Here is a 20,717-nt window from a genome sequence, read left to right on the forward strand (position 1 = left end):
CATCACCAACCCAATACTGTTTGGTTCTCTAGGAATCGATGCAATCCACTCTTGTTGCCGGAGAATCGTAACTAGGGACCCGATTTTGTGAATGGCAAATGGCAAAGAGTCTTGACAGAAGGGGGCACCGTCCCAGTGCTCCACTCATCCAAGAGAAGGGACCCAGAGGGGTCAGCCTGCAGGCCTCACTGGCCATCGGGGTCTTCCAGGAACGCGAGTGGGGAAGGGGCAGAGAGAGAGAGGGGGAGAGAGAGAATCCCAAGCAGGCTCCAGGCTCAGCGAGGAGTCCCATGCGGGGTTCCATCTCGTGACCGTGAGATCACGACCTGAGCCAAAATCAAGAGTCGGAAGCTCAAGCGACTGAGCCTCTCAGGCGCCCCGCCTCGCACTTTGAAGAACGCTTTGCATGCACCTGTTCCTGTAATCCTTAATTCTAGGAGGTGGGGCCCCTAATTAGACCCCGTAAAAGGATATGAAAACCAAGAGTTAGGAGTGATGTGATTAGCCCACAAAGGTAACAATTGAGCTGGGTCCCAGAGCTGCACTCTCACCCAGTAAGCTAGGACCACCCTTCACAAATGGCCCCTGCAGAGACTTTCCAGAATGTTCTTTTGGCAGTCTCCTTGCACCCATGTTCTGTATGCCAGGCAGATGTTGGGTCCTAGGGAATGGGGTATGGCAGACAGGGGAAGTGCGCAGTCTTCTGCTGTCCCCAAACACTGCCATCATCCAGGCCTGAGAAGCTGGCAGCGTCCTGGTATCACCTTGTGCGCTCAAGGTCCTGCCAGGCCCCGCACGTTGGCTCCTGTTTTCCACACACACTGGCCATTGCTGCACCTTCACTGCGTGAATGAGCTTCCGGGCTGGGGGTTCCATCGCAGCCCAGACTGGACCCCAGTCCCCAGAGACTCTTCTCTCTCTCTCTCTCTCTCTCTCTCTCTCTCTGGTGACCGGGCAGCCTGAATTTCTAGGACACCTCAAATCTCAACACATCCTGTACTGCTCAACCATGTTATAAAGGTGACGCATTAAATGAATAACCAAATGAGACTCAGTTTTGATACCTTTGCAAAAGTTCTAAATAAATTCACAGACATGACTCGTTGAAAGCCCGTGTTCCAGCTCTACAGATGTGCCCCACGCCTGCGCCCCACCGTGGCACCGTGGCAGTGCCCACGCCTGTGCCCCACGGCCTGCTCAGTGCCATTCCCTCATCCCCATACTCTTCCAGCTTCTCCAAAAGCCCGGGTGTGTTGACAGTGTGTGTCCTTCTGTCCCTCCAGCAGCTCTCAGCCTTACTGGCCCTGCAATCATCTGGGAGCTTTTAAAAAATACCAAACTCAGGGGCGCTTGGTGGCTCAGTCAGTTAAGCGTCCGACTTCGGCTCAGGTCATGATCTCATGGTTCGTGAGTTCGAGCCCCGCGACGGGCTCTGTGCTGACAGCTCGGAGCCTGGAGCCTGCGTCGGATTCTGTGTCTCCCTCTCTCTCTAACCCTCCCCTGCTCACATGTGCGCTCTCTCTCTCTCTCTCTCAATAATAAACATTAAAAAACTAATAAAAGTAAAAATACCAAAGCAGACCCCAGCACAGGGACCCAATGTAACTGAGCTGGGTGGGGCGGGGCCCCGGCCTCAGCTGGTTTCAGGTCCCAGGAGGTCAAGGGTGCAGCCAGCCTCAAAAGCCTTGCCCTAGGCCTTCTCCTGGCATCCACCTGCTGGGAAATCCCAAAGCGGGACCAAGCCCTGTGTCCATCCAGACCATCTCCCCGTGGCTGGCTTTCCGGCCATCACCCAAAAGGACAACTCTACCCACCCCCACCTTCCACAAGGTTCTGCTTCAGGCACCTGGTTCTGAGCTGCAGCCCTACCCTTTTTCTCCCTAGGACCATGGTCACTCCAGAGGGGCGAAAGTCCTCCCTCGCCCTTGAAGGTTGCTCTCCTCTCTTCCTCTCCATGCCTGCCCCCTGAGCCTCGCCCGGAGGCCGGCCCCCGCTGGGTGCACACCCACCCAGCACTGCTCTGGCCTCACCTACCTCCCCCTCCTCCCCAGGCTGTCTCAGTCCATCCACGTTCTTCCCTTCTTTGCCTCGCACACGCTACTCTTCCCTTGGTTTAAAAAAAGAAAAAAGCTAGGGGCGCCTGGCTGGCGCAGTCGGTGAAGCGTCCGACTTCAGCCAGGTCACGATCTCACGGTCCGTGAGTTCGAGCCCCGCGTCGGGCTCTGGGCTGATGGCTCGGAGCCTGGAGCCTGTTTCCGATTCTGTGTCTCCCTCTCTCTCTGCCCCTCGCCCGTTCATGCTCTGTCTCTCTCTGTCCCAAAAATAAATAAACGTTGAAAAAAAAAAATTTTTTTTTAAAAGAAAAAAGCTGAGAGGGAATATGACGACAGAACCGGGCCACGTGGGTAGGACTTGGAGCCACTCTGGTTCTGAGAATGGAGGAAGGGGCTGCAAACCAAGGTGGCCCCAGAAACCAAAAAGGGAAAGGAATTGGATTCTCTCCGTTAGAACCTCTGGGAAGGGATGTGGCCCTGCCCACACCTTGCTTTCTGTCCTTTGAGACCTATTTTGACTCTGGGTTCCAAAACTGTAATAAATTTGGGTTGTTTTAAGCCAAAACAAACAAACAAACAAACAAACAAACAAATCCTTCTGTCGACCCCCCTTCCCCGCATCAAGCTGTCATCCTATCTCCTCCTTGCAGATCTGGTGTTCTTCCTGAGCTGAACCCCAGCGCCCAGCTGCCCGCTGGAAGTTTCCTCTGCTGCCCCTGGCGCCTCGAGCCCGACTCTGCTCCCTCCACTCTCTCATCACCTCTCGAACAACCCAGTGCGTCTGCTGTCTCCCCGCACAGCCCTCGCTGCGTGAACAGGGGAGGGGGGAGCACCTCGACTTCACGTCCCAGCCATCGGTGGGAACACGGACCCCACCCCCTCAGCTGAGTAAACCCACAGTCCCTCCCCATTACCCCACTCGTAATTTCACCTATCATTAGGCTTTCCGTGGGTAAATAAATGAAACCCAGATAACTGCTTATATCCATAAGTAATCAAAATGTATTTGGTGCTGTAGCAAATAGTTTGTTTTTCTAATTTTCCTTTAATTAGCAGGGAAAGAATTAAAATCAATTTCTCATCCAGCAGATAAAAAATTAGGCTCTGCTTCTGCCCGCCCTTACACAAATCCAAATTTTCATGTACACCAGAAACACAAATTCATAATTGTTCTTTAATATCGCGTGTATCCAATATTAAACACATTTCTATGACATTTATCTTATCTCCCTGATCACAGCTTAATAAAATTATAATTACGACCTTTGAAAGTATTATTGCCCGATCCACATTTAATCGGCATTCTTAGCTTGAAACCTCGACTCTTGCAAGGGGGTGGCTGCATTTCCTCGGCTGACAGGGAGTCTGGATGGCACGCTCTGAGAGGGAGGGCGAGTCTGTCCCTGCTCAGCCTTGTTCCCCAATGCCCAAGGCAGAGGCTCGAAAAACAGTCGTTGAGTGATGAGTCAACACGTGAGGTGTTTGGGCATGTCTTACATTTATTCAGTTGGTGCCCGTGAGAATGTGGCTCACGAGGCCCAAAGGGAAGGGGGCAGAGCCCTGTTAGGAAGGAGCTAGAAATTAGGCCAGGTTGAGTTGGCAAACATACCTGCTTTGATCAGAACTGTCCTGATTGGCTAAAGACGCTGAGCTCTCCAGTGACTGTGGATGCACAGAGCCAAATCCCTCCTTTTAAAGATCCCGAATGTGACAGATGTCAGGCATTGGTTTGCCCAGGCCTGGGTGCCTGTCTGTTCTCAGGGGAACAATCTGATTTCTCCCATGGGGTGTTGTTGAGACTTGCCCGTCCTTTCTGGGGACCGCCATGGTGTGTGCGGAAGGACTGCACACGTCACTCGTGGCTGACAAGGGTCCTGGGTGCTTTGACCAAGGTTGTAAACGGCGGGAGAATATTTACGACGGCTTCAACGTTTCTCCTTCGGGCCTAAGGAACAGCAATGTGTTCTAGGGCAGGGAAGGCCAGATGCTACCGCAGTCCCTTACGATCCCGCGAACAACCCTGTGACCCTGGGTCGTGAGCACACTCGTTCGTTCCCCTGGGAACCAGCTCCCCGGCTCCAAGCGTCGCGACCAGACCAGCGCCCAGGTGGAGCCGAAACAAAGCTTCTTGGATCTGACTTTCTGACGCTGCCTCCTGTTTGGGCAGGGGGGGGGAAAGAAGGGAAGAAAACGTGATGTGTGCTCTCGTGCCGGTATGGCCCAATTTGGAAACCTGCAGATCTGTTTGATTTCGACTGGGGGAGAGAAGACAGCGTTTGAAGTTATTATGGTTCTTCTCTGCAGAAATCACACGCAACACCTCACAAATTCGACAATTTCATAGAGCCGTAGTCAAGCGTGTGAGTTACAATTTTATTCATTCCGTTTATTCAGTGAGTCAGGCTCTGACAGGGGGTTGATTTGTTGTTTAATATTTGGGGGGGATTATTTTGGTATATTTGCAACGTGTTTACTTAAATACTGGGTGTTAAATGAGATGTTTTCGTTTGTTTTGATAGGTACTTATAAAGGCAACGTACAGCATTTCACACTTACACAGCGCTTTCCGAGTCCTCCGCACGGCACGGGCACTCGAGAATGACTACCCTGTGTGTTTGGGAAGTGCCAGCCTCACTCCGCCCAGAGAAAAGCAGGACTTGAGCCGTGGTGTTAAGCCACCAAGCCCAGACCCGAGCTAAAAGGGGCTCGACCCACATCTTGGGCTCCGGATATCGCATTAGGACCCAAGATTGTGGGCAGCAGCAAAGAGCCCAGAGGAGGAAATGGATTCTTCTTGCTTGTTTTATGGTCCTCAGGGTGTTACCATAACAGCATGGATTCTTTCATGAACTCAGCGGAACATATGGGGAACCTATACTTAGCTTGTCATTTCAAGCCCTTCCTCCCCCACACACAGCTCCCCCCCCCCCCCAGGGGTCCGCAAAATGGTACCAGTTCTGTAGATTTAAAAAAAAAAAAAAAATGCTCCATTGGGTGAAGCGTCCTTTTGTCTTGGCCCACGGGACAGCGGCGATGTGTCCTGAACTTTGATTCGAGTTGCAGTTGACCGCAAAAATGCCAAGTGGACCCTGTTCCGGGGATGGCTAGCCTATCGGCCACGGCAGGAACAGCCAGCCACCGCATCTGAACCTGGTGCGCAGCCACCAGAACAGGGATGGCTTTGGCCGAAGACGGCGACAAAACGTGCAAAACAAAGAGACGGCACAAGGCAGTCTTTAAAAATAGTCCTAAGTGTCAAAACAGACCAAACGAGAATGTGCTTCTCTGCCTAAAAATAGACAGTGTTCAAGGGTGGGCTTCAAATAGGAGATCATCTCTCTGCTCTTTTAACTCTGATCTTTAAGGGCCTGAGATCTGATTTTTATAAACGAGAAAGCCAGTGGCTAGGCACATGCTTCCAACATGCACAGTAAGTAACGGAAGCTTCCCGGTGTGGCTCCGGGAGGGATATTAGGCAGCATTGCTCTGAAAGAGTATTGCCAAACCATCAGCTGTTCTTTTAGCATCTAAGTCATTTCTAGGATGGCACAAGTCCAAGTCTCATTCGTTAAGACAGCAGAAATCTATAAACACCTGCATGTAATTGATTAGTAAGTTGGGGTTTCTTTAACTGGCTGTTTATTCCTCTGTTCAAAACAACGCACTAAAACAAAGAACCAACAATGGCAAGTCATTGACATTGTGCCAAGTTATTAGAGACTTTTATTTCGGTAAAGTGGGTTATTGTACTTGGGGAGTTCACCTGAGTCCCTGAGGGCTCCCCTTCCATTAAAGTGCTGTGTCCTTTGTTCTTGGTTCACCGGATTGAGACCTTAAGGTGAGGTCGTGGGACAGTGGTATTTACATTTTGTGTAGAAAACAATTAAATGAGAAAAGACTGGGCTTAAGGGCCAGTTCTCTAATTTGTGTTTTTGTCGATGGTAAACATACCCCCCCATTCTTCAATCCCCAAGAGCAGAGGCTGATCTTCCCCCATCGCTGTGTCCCTCCTTCACCCAATCGCAGATATGGTTCTGCAAACCTTTTTCGTGAGTTTGTGAATTTCATCCCTAGCACACTGAGTTTGGGGTAACTCCTGTTGGCGATTGCTGGTGTTTGGGCAGAGAGAGGTGAGGCGAGGCAGGAGTGAGGCAAGTGAGGGTTTGTGAGGGCACCTGGGAGTAGGAGTGGGGGGAGAGGAAATGGGAGGAAATTCATCCCACATCAGGCTCCTTGTTGACAGCATGGAGCCTGCTTCGGATTCTCTGTCTCCCTCTCTCTGCTCTTCCCTCAGCCCCTCAAACACTTAAAAAAAAACCCACAACTTTGTACAGATCTATACTGCTTTCAAAATAAAAATTTTAAGGGGTAATTACACATCCTTTTCAAACACATAAAACAGTTACAAAAACTGACCAATGTGTTAAGCCACAACACTTTCAACCTTTCCGTAAGCAAAAATTATACAGATCTTAATTACTGACCACAACGCAAAAATTAATCAGTTAATAAAATATAGACCATGAAAAATAACAAAAGAATTAACGGAAAAGTATAGTCCTTTTTAAAAAGTTTTTATTTATTTATTTATTTTGAGAGAGAACATGCTTGTGCGTAAGCAAGCGGGGGAGGGGCAGAGAGCAAGAGAATCCCAAGCAGGCTCAGAGCCTGACTCCGGCCTTGAATTCACGAACTGTGACATCATGATTGGAGCCAAAATCAAGTGTTGAATGCTCAACCAACTGAGCCACCCAGGCACCCCACAGAAAACATACTTCGTACTAATTCTTGGGTGAAAAAAAAAAAAATGACAAGCTACTTGAAAATGGATGTACTTTCGTGCTTTGTCAAAGATTAATTGACCACAGAGTTGTGGGTTCATTTCTGGGTTTCCCATTCTGTTCCATTGATCTGTGTGTCTGAGAGGCAAACCAAGAAACAGACTCTTAACTCTAGAGAACAAAGTGGTGGTTACCAGGGGGGAAGCGAGCAGGGGGAATGGTGGAACGGTGATGGGGACTAAGGACCGCACTTGCTGTGATGAGCACCGGGTGTCGTACAGGAGCGTTGAATCACCACGCTGTACGTCTGAAACCAATATTACCCTGTATATTAACTGGAATGTAAATAAAAACTTTTTTAACAAGGGGGAAACAAGGTAAAAAAAAATAATAAAAATAAAATTAACAATAAGTAGAGGAGCATGATGTGTCTACAAAGTGGCATTGGAAAGAAATTGCCTTGCCTACATTTACAAGACAACAGGAAAGGCTGCAAATAATTGAGTTATGCTTTCACCTGGAGAAGCTAGGAAAAATAAAAATAAGCCCAAGAACAGAATACATAAACAGGAAAGCATAAATTAGTAAGATCAAAAGCAAACAGCAGCGGCAAAAATGTAGATTCGGTAAACAGAGCAAAGACATGTGACCAACATTTAACGTGTCGAAGGACAGGATGTAACTTTAAAGCATTAGAGAGAATAACTAGATTAAATACCCAAAATTCAAAAATCCATATGAAACAGATGATTTCCTCTACAAATAACAGCAACCAAATTTAGATGGGGACCCCTGGATGGCTTAGTTGGAGGGGTGGGCAACTCTTGATCTTGGGGTCGTGAGTTTGAGTCCCACGTTGAGTGTGGAGATTACTAAAAACAAATAAATAAGCTTTTAAAAAAAGTGGCCACAATTAGAGAAAAAGAAAAAAAGGCAGAGAAGATACAGACTAATTTCTATAAAATACATTGAAAAGATGTTCAAGGATCAGGATCTGTACCTGAAAACTGCACCAGGTCTGGGAGATTTAGTAGCAAATTCTATAGACACTTGCAATTTGTACAAGCAGTGTCAGGGCATAGTAAAAATAGATTTTAAAATCCTTTTAAAAATGGCATATCAAATCCTCAATTTATCAAAAGAATAATACATCATATCAGAAATAACTAACTACAGTTTGTCTCTAGGAATGCTAGAGCGGTTCACCATTAGAAAATCCATGGATATACTTTATTACACTCACAGATTAATAGAGAAAATGTATATGATCATCTCAATAGGTGCCAAAATGTCATTTGCTAAAACGTCACCCCATATATATATATATATATATATATATATATATATATATATTGGGGCGCTATATATATATATATGGGGCCCCATATATAAAGTTGGGGCGCCTGGGTGGTTCAGTTGGTTAAGCATCCAACTCCTCATTTCTGCTCAGGTCATGATATCTCACGGTCGTGAGATCGAGCCCTGCGTGGGGCTCGGCGCTGAGCTTGCTCGAGGTTCTCTCTCTTCCTCTCTCTCTCAAAATGAATGAATGAATGAATGAATAAACAGACATTAAAAAAAAAAAACTACAACAAGCTCTTAGAATTATTTCATAGTCTCAAAGGAGGTCCTAAGCAAGGCATGAAATCCAGAAGCCATTAAATGGGAGATTCATACATCCTATGGCACGAAAATATACGCAGAACTAAAAATATAGTGCATACCACACCTGTGCAAGATGTTAACCATAGGAGAAACCGTGGTAGGTGAGGAAGGGGGGAGAGTGGGTGTATGGGAGCTGCATACTTCCCATCCGATTTTCCTGTAAGCCTAAAACTGCTCAGACAAAGTCTATTAATTAAAAATACATACAGTAACAATGAGGGAATAACCAACACACTAGATAAAACACTTGCAACACATTTGATCCAAAAGCCTCCATATCTTAATACATCAAGAACCAGGAGTGCCTGGGTGGCTCAGGCGGTTAAGTGTCGCGGTCCGTGAGTTCAAGCCCTGCATCAGGGCTGCATGGAGCCTGTTTGGGATTCTCTCTCTCCTCTCTCTGCACCATCCCTGCTTGCTCTCTCTCTCTCTTTCAAAATAAATAAACTTAAAAAAAAAAAAAAAGAAATCATACGAATAATTGAAGAATAAGACAAAAGAACCAATAGGAAAACTAGTGAAAGATGCAGAAAAACAGTTCACAGCAAAAGAAACACCAATGGCTTTTCAATAGCCACACACACACACAATGAAAGAGATGCAAATCAAAATACAATGCCAGGTTTTTGTTTTTGTTTTTGTTTTTGTTTTAGCTAACAAATGGGTAAATATCGAAAAAAAACTTTGGCTGTGCAAGCGTGTGGGAAACAGAAGCGCCCGTATCTTGTATCTTGTTAGGGAAGTTGTAAGCTGGAGCATAGCCCCTTTTAGAAAATTTGATCTTAAGATTTTTGAAATGTAACATAAACTAAAATTTAAAATCCACGTGTTCTTCGGTTGAACGAGTTTATTTTTATGAATTTTACCATGTAGAAGTGCTTGGAGATGGCTGCAAATATCTACCTATCAAGGTGTTTATAGGAGGAAAAGACAGAAAACTGCATAAATGCCCATCAAAAGATTCCAGGAGCATGACGCACCCGTGTAATGAAATGCCAGGCGGCCGCGCTTAACAAAAGAAGTAGATTTGTAGGTACTGATACTTACTTTGAAACTTCAAAGACACATTCGTAAGTGCAGTTGTTAGTGGAACCGCAGAAACCAACAGTGGAACGGTGTCTGCCATTGATGTTTGTTAAAGGGTGTGTGAGAGAGAGAGAGAGAGAGAGAGAGACAGAGGGAGAAGGAGAGGGAGAGGGAGAGAGAGAGGGAGGGAGAGAGAGGATCTATACAGGCTGCCTGGAAACATAGGCGCACAAAAAAAAGTGTCAGTAGGGCTGACACTGGGAGGAAAAGTGGGGACTGAAGTCAAGGATATCAGGGAAACCGTATTTCATTGTTTAATTCTCTTTTTCCCATGTACATACTTTACATGGACTTAAAAAAATATATCTTGGGGGGAAAAAAACAGGAAATAAAGAATAAGAGATCATTCTGGGTGGCTCCGTCAGTTAAGTGTTGGACTCTCGATTTGGGCTCAGGTCGTGATCTCACCATTCGTGAGATCAAGGCCCGCATCGGGCTCTGTGCTGACCCTGCAGAGCCTGCTTGGGACTCTCTCTCCCTCTCTCTCTCTGCCCTTCCCTCATTCATGGGCATGTGAATGCACTCTCTCTCTCTCTCTCTCTCTCAAAATAAATAATAAACTTAAGAAAAATGAGATGATTCTTAACTAGATAGAGATTGTCTATCTAAAACCTACAGCAATAGTCAGACTTCAGAGTGGCACATTAGAAGCAGCCTGGTTAAGTTCAAAATAAGGACTATCTGTGCTAATATTCAAATTGTACCTGATGCAAAACCAGGGGGCAGGGGGGAAATGTATAAATGGTAACAATGACATAAATTACCATTTTCACGAGCGATATAATTGTCTGCATAGAAAATCCAAGAAAAAAAAATGGCGCCTGGGTGCCTCAGTCGGTTAAACGGCCGACTTCGGCTCAGGTCATGATCTCGCGGTCTTGAGTTCGAGCACCGCTTTGGGCTCTGTGGTGACAGCTCAGAGCCCGGAGCCTGCTTCGGATTCTGTGTCTCCCTCTCTCTCTGCCCCTCCTCCCTCACGCTCTGTCTCTCTCTCCTTCAAAAATAAATAAACATCAGAAAAAATTAAAAAAAAAAAAAGAAAGTTATAGAGCATTATGGGCTGTATAACAGTTTATGTTCAAAACGTATATGTAGTTACACATTATAAGTGCACAGAATAGAAACAAATGGTTAACTTACTTCTGGGGACAGGACAAGGATTGGAGATGTGATGAAATCAAGGGGGACTTCTGGTTCCTCTGTATTGTTTGAACTTTCAAAAGAAAAATAGAATCATATATTAATTACGTAATTTTTAAAACTTCACCCAAAGGTAATGTGGCAATTTTAAAGTTCCTTCAAATACGTTTTTTGTTCAAAATCCTTTCATTTACAGTGTGTGTATCTTCGCATGTCTTTATTTTATAAGGACTTGAATGTTGTTCAACCTTACTAAAAAACAGAAATATTTTCAAGGTGGGGAGTGATAACATAACAACATAATGATATGATGATAACGTAATCTGCAGCTTTTCTTGTTTCTCAACATAAGGACTTTAGTCTCTGTTTATCACTGCAAGAGTACTTCACCTCCGCGTAAGGCGTATACAGTCTCTAACCTCTAATGTAAATCCTATTTCAACTAGTGGTGCTGGACCGGAAAACACATGCTTTTAGAATGTCCAGGGCAATACCAATATTACAAAACTCATCCACAATCTTCTGGAAGGATTTAGGGCTCCCGTGAAGAACCAAAAATTTGTCAATAGTGAAACTTACTTCGGGATTCTTTTTCAAAAACTCTGTATAGCTTCTCTGAGGAATAAATTTAAAAGAGTTCCATATCTCATTATAATGCTTTGGGAAGCGTCTGAAAATTGGGACCACCACGATTTCTTGACAGACATAAGATATTTGGTTATTTGAAAAGCCATCAAGATAAGATGGGACATAGTCACATGCCCACAGATTGAAATTTCTTGAAACGTGTTGCCTTTTCTCTGGGGAGATCTTCCTACGTCCCAGGCCCTGGAGAAGAATTATAAGAAGATTAGGAGAAAAATATTCAAAGTCAAAGAGTTCTGAAGTCTTTAATACAACCAGCTACATGATAGCCTATGTCTTAATACACAACATGGCAACGGCTAAGAGAGGTATCCTTTACCAACCTATAAATCAGCACCGAAAGCACGCTGGTGGTGTTCCATTATTGTTCTCGTAACCTTCCACTTCCACCAATGGATTTACTTGCCAAGGGGATTGGTCTTCTAGAGACATAGAGGGCAGAACCAAAGAGACCACAGCTGGAAACAGCCTATTAGCCAGCCTAGACTCCAGGCACCCCAGTCAGGTTCTCTGCACCCAGGTGGCACCTCGGTGAATCTGCCTCTGGATGCATCCCAGCCTTCAATGGGGTAGATGGTTCTCACTCCGAGAGAAGCTGAACTCTTTCCCACTCAGGAAGCAACACCCTTGGGGGTCTGCCCACAGGATTCCTCATTAACTCTCAGGACCTCACATGTGAACCTGAGAATTACTCTGTATTCAGAATTGTGCTTTCGATATGACCCATAATTAGAAGAAAACAATATGCTTCGACAAAAGACTAGAAGGAAACGGACATGAGATTACCCAGACTTTACATTATAGATCGTCCTGGACTCATGATGGAGTGACATCCGATAAACCCACGGGAAGCTGAAAAAAATCACACAAGGACCCTCTGTAGCAAAGTGAGTTTGTTGTTTCATAAGGACCAGTGTCATTCACAGTGACAGCAGGTGGCACCCTCAATTTAGGGTAATTGGAAGAGAGTTTAGTAACGGGACTATTTGTGGGGAACCTCACGGGGACAGTGTAGAGGCTCCAGATCCAAGGGGTTTGAGGAGGAATGTAGTCCCCATAGATGTGTCCCTGGTGCTGGGGCAGAGAGAACGGGAGAGGCTGGTTCTAGAGACACGAAGGGAAGACGCTGCCCGAGCACCTTTCTAACAAGGTGCTTGCCGATAGTTCAGGAAAAAAAGTGAAGTAAAATAAAAGAAAGAGACAAAATGAATAGGGGAAAGAGGTACAAAGACAGCAACAAGTAAAGCTTGTAATTAAGTCCAACTACTTGCCGGGAATAACAACGGAAGCCCTAATCCTTCCAGAAGATTGTTGAGGTGTCGGTTAAGTATCTGACTCTTGATCTCGGCTCAGGTCATGATCTCACGGCCTGTGAGTTCAAGCCCCACGTCGGCCTCTGTGCTGACAGCACAGAGCCTGCTTGGGATTCTCTCTCACCCTCTCTCTCTCCGCCCCTCCCTGCTCTCTCTCTCTAAAAAATAAAAAAAAAATTAAAAAAAAATGAAAAAAAATGTAAACACGTCTAAATACTTGCTGATAATGTAACTATGAAAAATTGAAATATATTGAAACTTCAGGTAAGAATCCACAAAAAGGAAGGAATGGAGGGGGAAGGAAGGGGGGGGAGAGAAACAAATCTGGAACTGAAATTTGCAGGATTTCAATTTGATAGCTGTGAAACCCAGGAGGTGCCACCTAACATTATCCCATGAAAATGGCACCTCCGTGAGTTGGGACAGCACAGTCTGGCCACTAAAGTGAGGAAGGTCAGTACGTTGAAGAACTTGCCATACCCTTGGGAGCTGGGAGTTGGGGGGTAACTATAGATATTACATTTTATATTCATAGGGTAATATAATATCAATGTATTTCTTAAACATTTATAGTTAAGGGTAGCCACTGGTAGACAATAGAAGCCAGTGAGCAAATAAATTCAATCTAGCTAAGTCAGGAGAGGGACAAATTAAAAGAAACAAAGTGCAAACATGGTAAATAGGAAACAGACAATGAAACAACAGAAATAAAACCCAAAACATAAATTATCATAACAATTGGAATGGATGGAATTCTTATACAAAGAAACAATGACTCTTAGATTTAAAAAAAATGCTCTATTCTATTTATAATTAAAAAAAATACAGGGGCGCCTGGGTGGCTCAGTCGGTTAAGCGTCCGACTTCGGCTCAGGTCATGATCTCACGGTTCGTGAGTTCGAGCCCCGCGTCGGGCTCTGTGCTGACAGCTCAGAGCCTGGAGCCTGCTTGGATTCTGTGTCTCCTTCTCTCTCTGCCCCTCCTCTGCTCTTGCTCTGTCTCTCTCTGTCTTTCAAAAATGAATAACCATAAAAGAAACTTTTTTTAAAAAATACAAATTGACTAAAAAGTAAAAGACAAAGAGATAAACCATAATGTAAGTAATGAATGTGAGCAATAGGAAAGTAATAGTGTTTGCTAGGAATTTACCCAAGGGATACAGGAGTGCTGATGCATAGGGGCACTTGTACCCCAATGTTTGTAGAAGCGCTTTCAACAATAACCAAATTATGGAAAGAGCCTAAATGTCCATCGACTGACGAATGGATAGAGAAGATGTGGTTTATATATACAACGGAATACTACTTGGCAATGAGAAAGAATGAAATCTGGCCATTTGTAGCAACATGGATGGAACTGGAGGGTGTTATGCCAAGTGAAATAAGTCAGGCAGAGAAAGACAGATACCATGTTTTCACTCATAAGCGGATCCCGAGAAACTCAACAGAAGACCAGGGGAGAGAGGAAGGGGAAAAAAAAGGTTACAGAGAGGGAAGGAGGCAAACCATAAGAGACTCTTAAATACTGAGAATAAACAGGATTGATGGGGGGTGGGGAAGAGGGGAAACTGAGGATTGATGGGGGGTGGGCATGGAGGAGGGCACCTGTTGGGATGAGCACACGGTGTTGTATGGAAACCAATTTGACAATAAATTATTTAAAAAAAAAAAAAGGAAAGGAATAGTGGCAAAGCTAATATTGCAATTCAGAATTCATGCCTAAAAACACTAAAGTATGTAAAGGATGCTTCGTATTGATAAATAATAAGAGCCACCAAGAACATAAAATATTCATGAATTATTATGCAGAAAAATATGATATTAAACTACATAACATTGAAAGAATTACATAAGGTTAAAAAAATTTAGAAACTCAAGAATAATCTTAGAAGGAAAAATTGACAAATGAAGACAAAAATTAAGAAAAGGTTATGAAGGATTTGAATAACATAATTAATGGCCTTAATAAAATTAAGAAGTTTGCAACCAACTTTGTAAACACCCATGAAATTTTTGTTAAAATCAATCATGTAGAAGATAACAAAGATAATCGTTATAATTCAAAATTCATATTCTATAGAACTTATATAAACCATAGAACTAGATATTAGCAACAGAAGTTGATCTGAAAAAATTCTAGCTACGTAGAAAATTCAAAACATTCTTCTAAATTATTTTTAGAGTTAAAAATTAAATCATAGACTATTTGGAAGCAAATAATAATGAAACTCTAGTTTAAAAACATGTTCAGATGTAGCCAAAGCAATAATCTAAGGAAAATTCCTAGTTTTAGTAGGTTTACTAACAAAAACAGTTACAAGTATATGAATTAAACACGCAACCAAAACAGATATAAAAGAACAGCAAACTAAGAGTATTTTAGGCGATGTTACACCAATAGATTTGGAAACAAATACATTTTAGACACATGTCAACAAAATCTGCTCAAGAAGAAATAGAAAGTTGGGGAGCACCTGGCTGACTCGGTTGGTGGAGTGTGTGACTTTGACCTCGGGATTGTGAGTTCAAGCCCCACATTGGGTGTAAAGATTACTTAAAAATAAAATCTTAACAATGCACCTGGGTGGCTCAGTCGGTTCAGCATTCGACTTTTGATTTTGGCTCAGGTCATGACCTCACAGTCATGAGAGGTTGTGAGATTGAATCAGGGATTCTCTCCCTCTCCCTCTGCCACTCCCCTACTCAAATGCTCTCTAAATAAATAAATAAATAAACCCTTAAAAATTTAAAAAAAAAATAGACAGTTTTAATAGATTAATAATCAACGGAGAAATTAAAAAGGGAGAACAGTACAAAAAAACAAAAACTAAAAACGTTCTCAAACTCAAATAATTTTATGGGCAAATTCTATCTAAACCTCGTTAAACTGAAATTCCACACTTTATATAAACCATCCCAGAATGTAGAGGAAGTTGGAAAGCTTCCAGTGTTTTCTATGAGACTAACATAGCTCTGATAGAATATATGTGGTACAATCCTGTTTATACCATTAACAACATATACGCTTATATGTGTATATTTGCATGTGAACTGCAAAAAAATTCTCAGATTTTGCCCACCAAACCATTATCTGTGAGTCCTCAAGGTAGGATTGTGAGGAGGGAAAGTAACAGTGCAAATTTTTAAGAAAATGTATTTAATTCTGTATTCTTTGAAAGTTGTAAAGGACATCTGTTACTTTGATAATTTAAAAAATGATGTTAAACATTCCATTTAGAGAGTCAGGCAGAGTGGGTATTCTCGCTCTGTGTTCAACACTCTGCCAGGGAAAACCAGATTCTTTTTTAGGTTAAACCACTTCAATTTAGCTTAAAGATGGTAGCCTGGAGGAAAGAGTAATTTCGGGCAAGCTTTTTAGCATCACTGTTCTCAGGTTCCTCATCTTTAAATCGGGGATGATAAGAGTAATTAGCCAGCAATGTTGTCGTGATGGTTCAATGAGATCGTAGGAGATGCTAGCACAGGGCAAATGCTTTACAAATGGCGGGTATTATTCACGTCGTCATCGTCGTCGTCGTCATCATGGACTTTCAGAGTTGGTAAAGAGTCTCAGAGATCACGTGATCCAACCCTCTACCTCAGCTGTGTTAACCCTCCCCTGCCTACTTTGACAGCCCCGTGGCCACATGAGCACTACAAATGTGGGTCTTCTAAACTCAGAGGTGTCACAAGAATAAAACACAAAACTGGATTTTAAAGACTTCGCTTGGGGAATGTAAAATATCTCATGAGTAATGTTTACATTGATTACATGTCGAACGGATCATTTGGGGAATTATCGAGTTAAATAAAATACATTAGTAAAATTAATGTCACCTCTTTTTTCCTCCACGGGGCTACTAGAACCTTTCCAGTCGCGTGTGCCGCTCACAACATATAGGTTTCCACGGCACGGTGCTGTGTTAACCACCACTACGTGCTCTCAGACTTTATTTTCTCCGCTGAGGGCAACTCGCCCCCTCTAGGGGAAAGACAGCTCCAGTTGTGGGAAGTCCTTTGTACTTTGTAAGCTCGCCTCCCTCTGACCTGTCCCGGGGGGGCTTGGTTCTGTCCACCAGAGACACACCTGGGAAACCCCTCTTTCCCGTTACAGACCTTCCCACGAAAGCTCGCGAATGGGGCAGTTCGTACTTTGAGAAGTGTGAGGTGCACACATGACCTTGTTCCCGAGTTGGGGAAAGTCATCTAGCAAACTAGAGGCGCTCTCAGTTTTGCTAGTACTCTGGAGGGAGATACTCACAGAGTCAAGGTAGCATCCAGAGCTCTGAAAGCTGTAGCGATTGTCGTGTACGGAGAAGAGGAAGTTGTTATCTGCCGCTTGCTAGAAGAAATTGGGAAGGAGTTGGAAAAAAGACACATCAGAACCCCAGCGTGCTGGCAGAACCCGCAGACAGAACCAAACCCATCACCGGAGAGGAGCAGACAGGGACAGGAGTGCGGGACAGGAGGTCATGGGTGTGCCTGTCAACTCAAGGCTTTAAAAGTCAACCTCATTGGTGACCTTGCGGAAAATCATAAAAATTCTCTTTCAAAACACCCTCTTTGGAGGCAAAGAAGGACAAGTGTATAAGCTCGTGGAATTGAAAGCTGGGAAGGGACTTTGGAGGCCATCAAGACCAAAGTTCTTCCTCTGACCGATAAGGATCCTGGCCCAAGTCGGCTGTGTGAGTTAGCTAAGGGTGAAGTCCACACTGGCTTCTCCCTGAGGCCACTTCGTGCCCCTGAAGTCGCTTGTGAACTGGCCAGGGAGGCAGAACGTGCCTGTTAACAATCTGCGAGCTGTAACCAAAGATGGTGTTTTCCTGTCCACAGAGGAGCCTAACTTGATTGTCTGAGCCAGGAGGCAGTTCCTTCTAGGAAGTATTTGGGGTGTCAGAGTGACCAGGATGGGAGGTGGGATGCTACCGGCATTTAAGGACCCAAAGATGACGAAAGAGTAGTTCCTTCCGAGGAAGAATTGACGGGCCAGGAATGCCAGTGGGTGCCGCCCCCTTGGAGAGCCACAGGGACGCGTGGCCCGGGCCAGCACTCGGGACTCACCTTCTCTCGAACCTTGTAGATTGGGGGTAGCCTCCCCTCCACTTGCTGAGACACACGTGGGCTGTGGGGTTCTTTCAACATAGCACTTGTGATGGATTCTGGTGTCTTCTGCGTTAGTCCAATCTGAGGGAACTAGAAAACCAGCACAGGCCGTGATTAAAACCAGACACATCTGAACCTCAAAGCCAAGTATCGGGGCTTCCTCTGTAACGTGATCAAAATGCAATTTGGGTGCTTCTGGTGGGCGAAGGAAATGGCGTAATTTTCATAATTTGCAAGTATTCTTTCCAAGACCAAAAAATATCGTAATGGCCCAAGGCCATCACTGCGGGCTGTTTCAAGTTACCGGGGCCCGCCCCTGCTGTGCTGGAGCCTGGAAATGTTTCTGTGGCCTGGTGAGGGGGGGTGTGACCTGTGAGCAAAAGCTGATGTGCTCTGAGAAGACAGAAATGGGTTGAGCTCTTTCTTCCTGTCAGGGCGCTCCCCGTACTGGGGCTGAGGACCCAGCCCACGTTCACAGGGGTGAGCCAACCTCCCCCGGTAGGAGGTGGAGGAGAAACATAGCTGACTCTGCCCTGAGAAGGTAGAACAGTAGAGGGGAGAGGGAAAAAATAGGGGATAGGATACAAAGCAAATTAGTAATAATAAAGATTATCTGGGGAGGCTGTTGGCATCTCCCTATGAACAGGAAGGAAGGAAATAGGACGGGGCAGAGGGAAGACGTCCCAAGAGAGGCCTTGATCCACCCCACAGAGAGTTCTGGGCGCGTGATGGCCTCTCAGAATCATCCTGAGTTAGGGCGACGGGACTGGGCTTTCCTGCACCCTCATCGATCAGTCACCAAGTGTGGGTTGATCTAGGAAGAGGGGGTGATTTTTGAGGAGGCAGCTCTCTCCAGCCAGGGGTCATCCCTGGGGTCAGAGCACCGAGGCCTTCCAGCAAAGGGAGGAAGCAGAATTTGGTGGCTGGGTCACAGACTGTGGATTCAAAGTTCCCGAGTCCAATCCCGGCTCTCTCTCCTGTGAGGTCAGCCCTATGCAAGAGACTTCACTTCTCCACGCCCCAGTTTCCTTGCCTGTAAATTGGAATAACAACACTTCTTTGACAGCGTGGGTGCGATTAAAAGAGAAAGTGCACGCACCAGAGAGTGCTCGATGACCGTTAGCAGGTTGTATCTTTGCTCACAGCTGTCCCCTCCTTGGTCCCCAAGCCCACCGCCAGGCCTCAGGCCAGTCCTCCTTGCTTTCTGCCGGATTATAAGGAACTTGACCAACACTGCCGTTCTCCCTCATGCCTTCTCACGTCACAGCGTACCTGTATACTCAGGTGGCTCCTGTTCCCTGCCTATGCAAGTGCGTTCAGTACGTGACTGTTTACGTCAAAAGGGGGGGAGATTACGTCCTACACGATGTGTACTTGGTGGGGTGTTCTCGGCAGCAATGAGCAGCACTGGGCTAGGTGACCCACAGCGGCCGAGCGGCCTTTGAAACACAGTGCTGAGTGGGAAAAAGAAAGAAGCAGAATGAGATCTATAGCCCAACGCCATTTATGTGAAAAAAAATAATCCATGCCCGCAAGACCACAATGCCTAACTTACAGAACACATCCGAATCAAAGAACTCCCAGGAAACACTTTGGAATGACTGCACGTGGAGCGAGGAGAGATAGGATGGGGATCAGAGCAGTGCCCGGCCAGTGCCCGCCTTGCCAGCCGGGAGCTAGGGCCGGGCCAGCCAGCAGCCAGCATCAAGGCTCTCTGAAGGAGGATGACTTTTTTCCCCTATTATGTTCCACTATTTAAACACTTCTTAACTAAATGCATCCATTACGTTCTCTTTTTTTCCACAACAAAGATAATCGTATTTGTTTCCGTTTACCGTTGTAACACGTACTCATGGCTTAAGAAGATGTGAACAGGGGCGCCTGGGTGGCGCAGTCGGTTAAGCGTCCGACTTCAGCCAGGTCACGATCTTGCGGTCCGTGAGTTCGAGCCCCTCGTCAGGCTCTGGGCTGATGGCTCGGAGCCGGGAGCCTGTTTCCGATTCTGTGTCTCCCTCTCTCTCTCTGCCCCTCCCCCGTTCATGCTCTGTCTCTCTCTGTCCCAAAAATAAATAAACATTGAAAAAATAAAGAAAGAAAGAAAGAAAGAAAGAAAGAAAGAAAGAAAGAAAGAAAGAAGATGTGAACATAAAAACGTAAAGCAATCAAATTCCCCTGAACTCAGTGGTGACCACCTTTTTTTTTTTTTTTAAATGTTTGTTTATTTAAATGTTTATTTTTGAGAGAGACAGAGAGACAGAGCACGATGAGGGGAGGGGCAGAGAGAGAGAGACAGAATCCGAAGCAGGCTCCAGGCTCTGAGCTGTCAGCACAGAGCTTGACGCGGGGCTTGAACTCACGAACTGTGAGATCGTGACCTGAGCCGAAGTCGGACGCTTAGCCGACTGAGCCACCCAGGCACCCCAGATGGTGACCCTCCTTGGCCTACATCCCCATTCCATGCACGTGCAGCCACGGACGTGTAGATGTGTGTGTGTACCTGTGTATAATGTGGCATATCTAAGATCATAGCATACATGCGGTTTCTAAACACCACGAACGCCTCCTTATTGAACAGTCATTTTTGGTGACTTTCTCCCCACCTTTCTGTCACCCCGGATCACAATATTCAATATTCGCAGCTGCGCGCTCACAGACGCAGACACGGCCACCTGCAGAGGAGGTTTCCATCACTCTACAAACATCAGACCGTGTGATACATAATGTTCTGCTCTTTGCTTTCCCACTTAGCAAGATACCCTAGACATTTGCCAAAGTCAACCTATAGGCTTCTAACTCCTTCTGTTACATTTTTTTCATGTCTTAAAACAATTCTTTTTCCAAAGTAAATACAAATAATACAGAGGTCCTCCAGACCTGCAACCTTTCCTTTCTCTCTTCCTCCGGTCTGGCTGTGAAAATTTTCTTTTGGGG

General features: G+C 45.2%; 1 protein-coding gene across 4 annotated transcripts in view; it reads right to left on the bottom strand.

The window, feature by feature from the left end:
* Window positions 1-3,528: 3,528 nt before the first annotated feature.
* The window catches only part of TEX36 (testis expressed 36), a 19,498-nt gene continuing 2,309 nt past the window's right edge, over window positions 3,529-20,717 (bottom strand). Inside the window, exons 2-6 of one of the 4 annotated variants that reach the window (XM_040486725.1) lie at window positions 17,745-17,876; window positions 16,945-17,025; window positions 11,306-11,554; window positions 10,727-10,799; window positions 4,096-4,209 (exon numbers count right to left, since the gene is read on the bottom strand). In XM_040486725.1, the coding sequence (XP_040342659.1) occupies window positions 10,764-10,799; window positions 11,306-11,554; window positions 16,945-17,025; window positions 17,745-17,876 (498 nt within the window). In that variant the 3' untranslated portion in view covers window positions 4,096-4,209; window positions 10,727-10,763. Of the gene's footprint in view, window positions 4,210-7,017; window positions 7,143-10,726; window positions 10,800-11,305; window positions 11,555-16,944; window positions 17,026-17,744; window positions 17,877-20,717 lie in introns of those variants that run through there. The other 3 variants (XM_040486726.1, XM_040486728.1, XM_040486727.1) reach the window with 3 other exon arrangements.

The sequence above is a fragment of the Herpailurus yagouaroundi genome, unplaced genomic scaffold, assembly GCF_014898765.1.
Source record: "Herpailurus yagouaroundi ecotype Mexico unplaced genomic scaffold, PumYag 163, whole genome shotgun sequence".
In the NCBI taxonomy this organism is placed as follows: domain Eukaryota; kingdom Metazoa; phylum Chordata; class Mammalia; order Carnivora; family Felidae; genus Herpailurus; species Herpailurus yagouaroundi.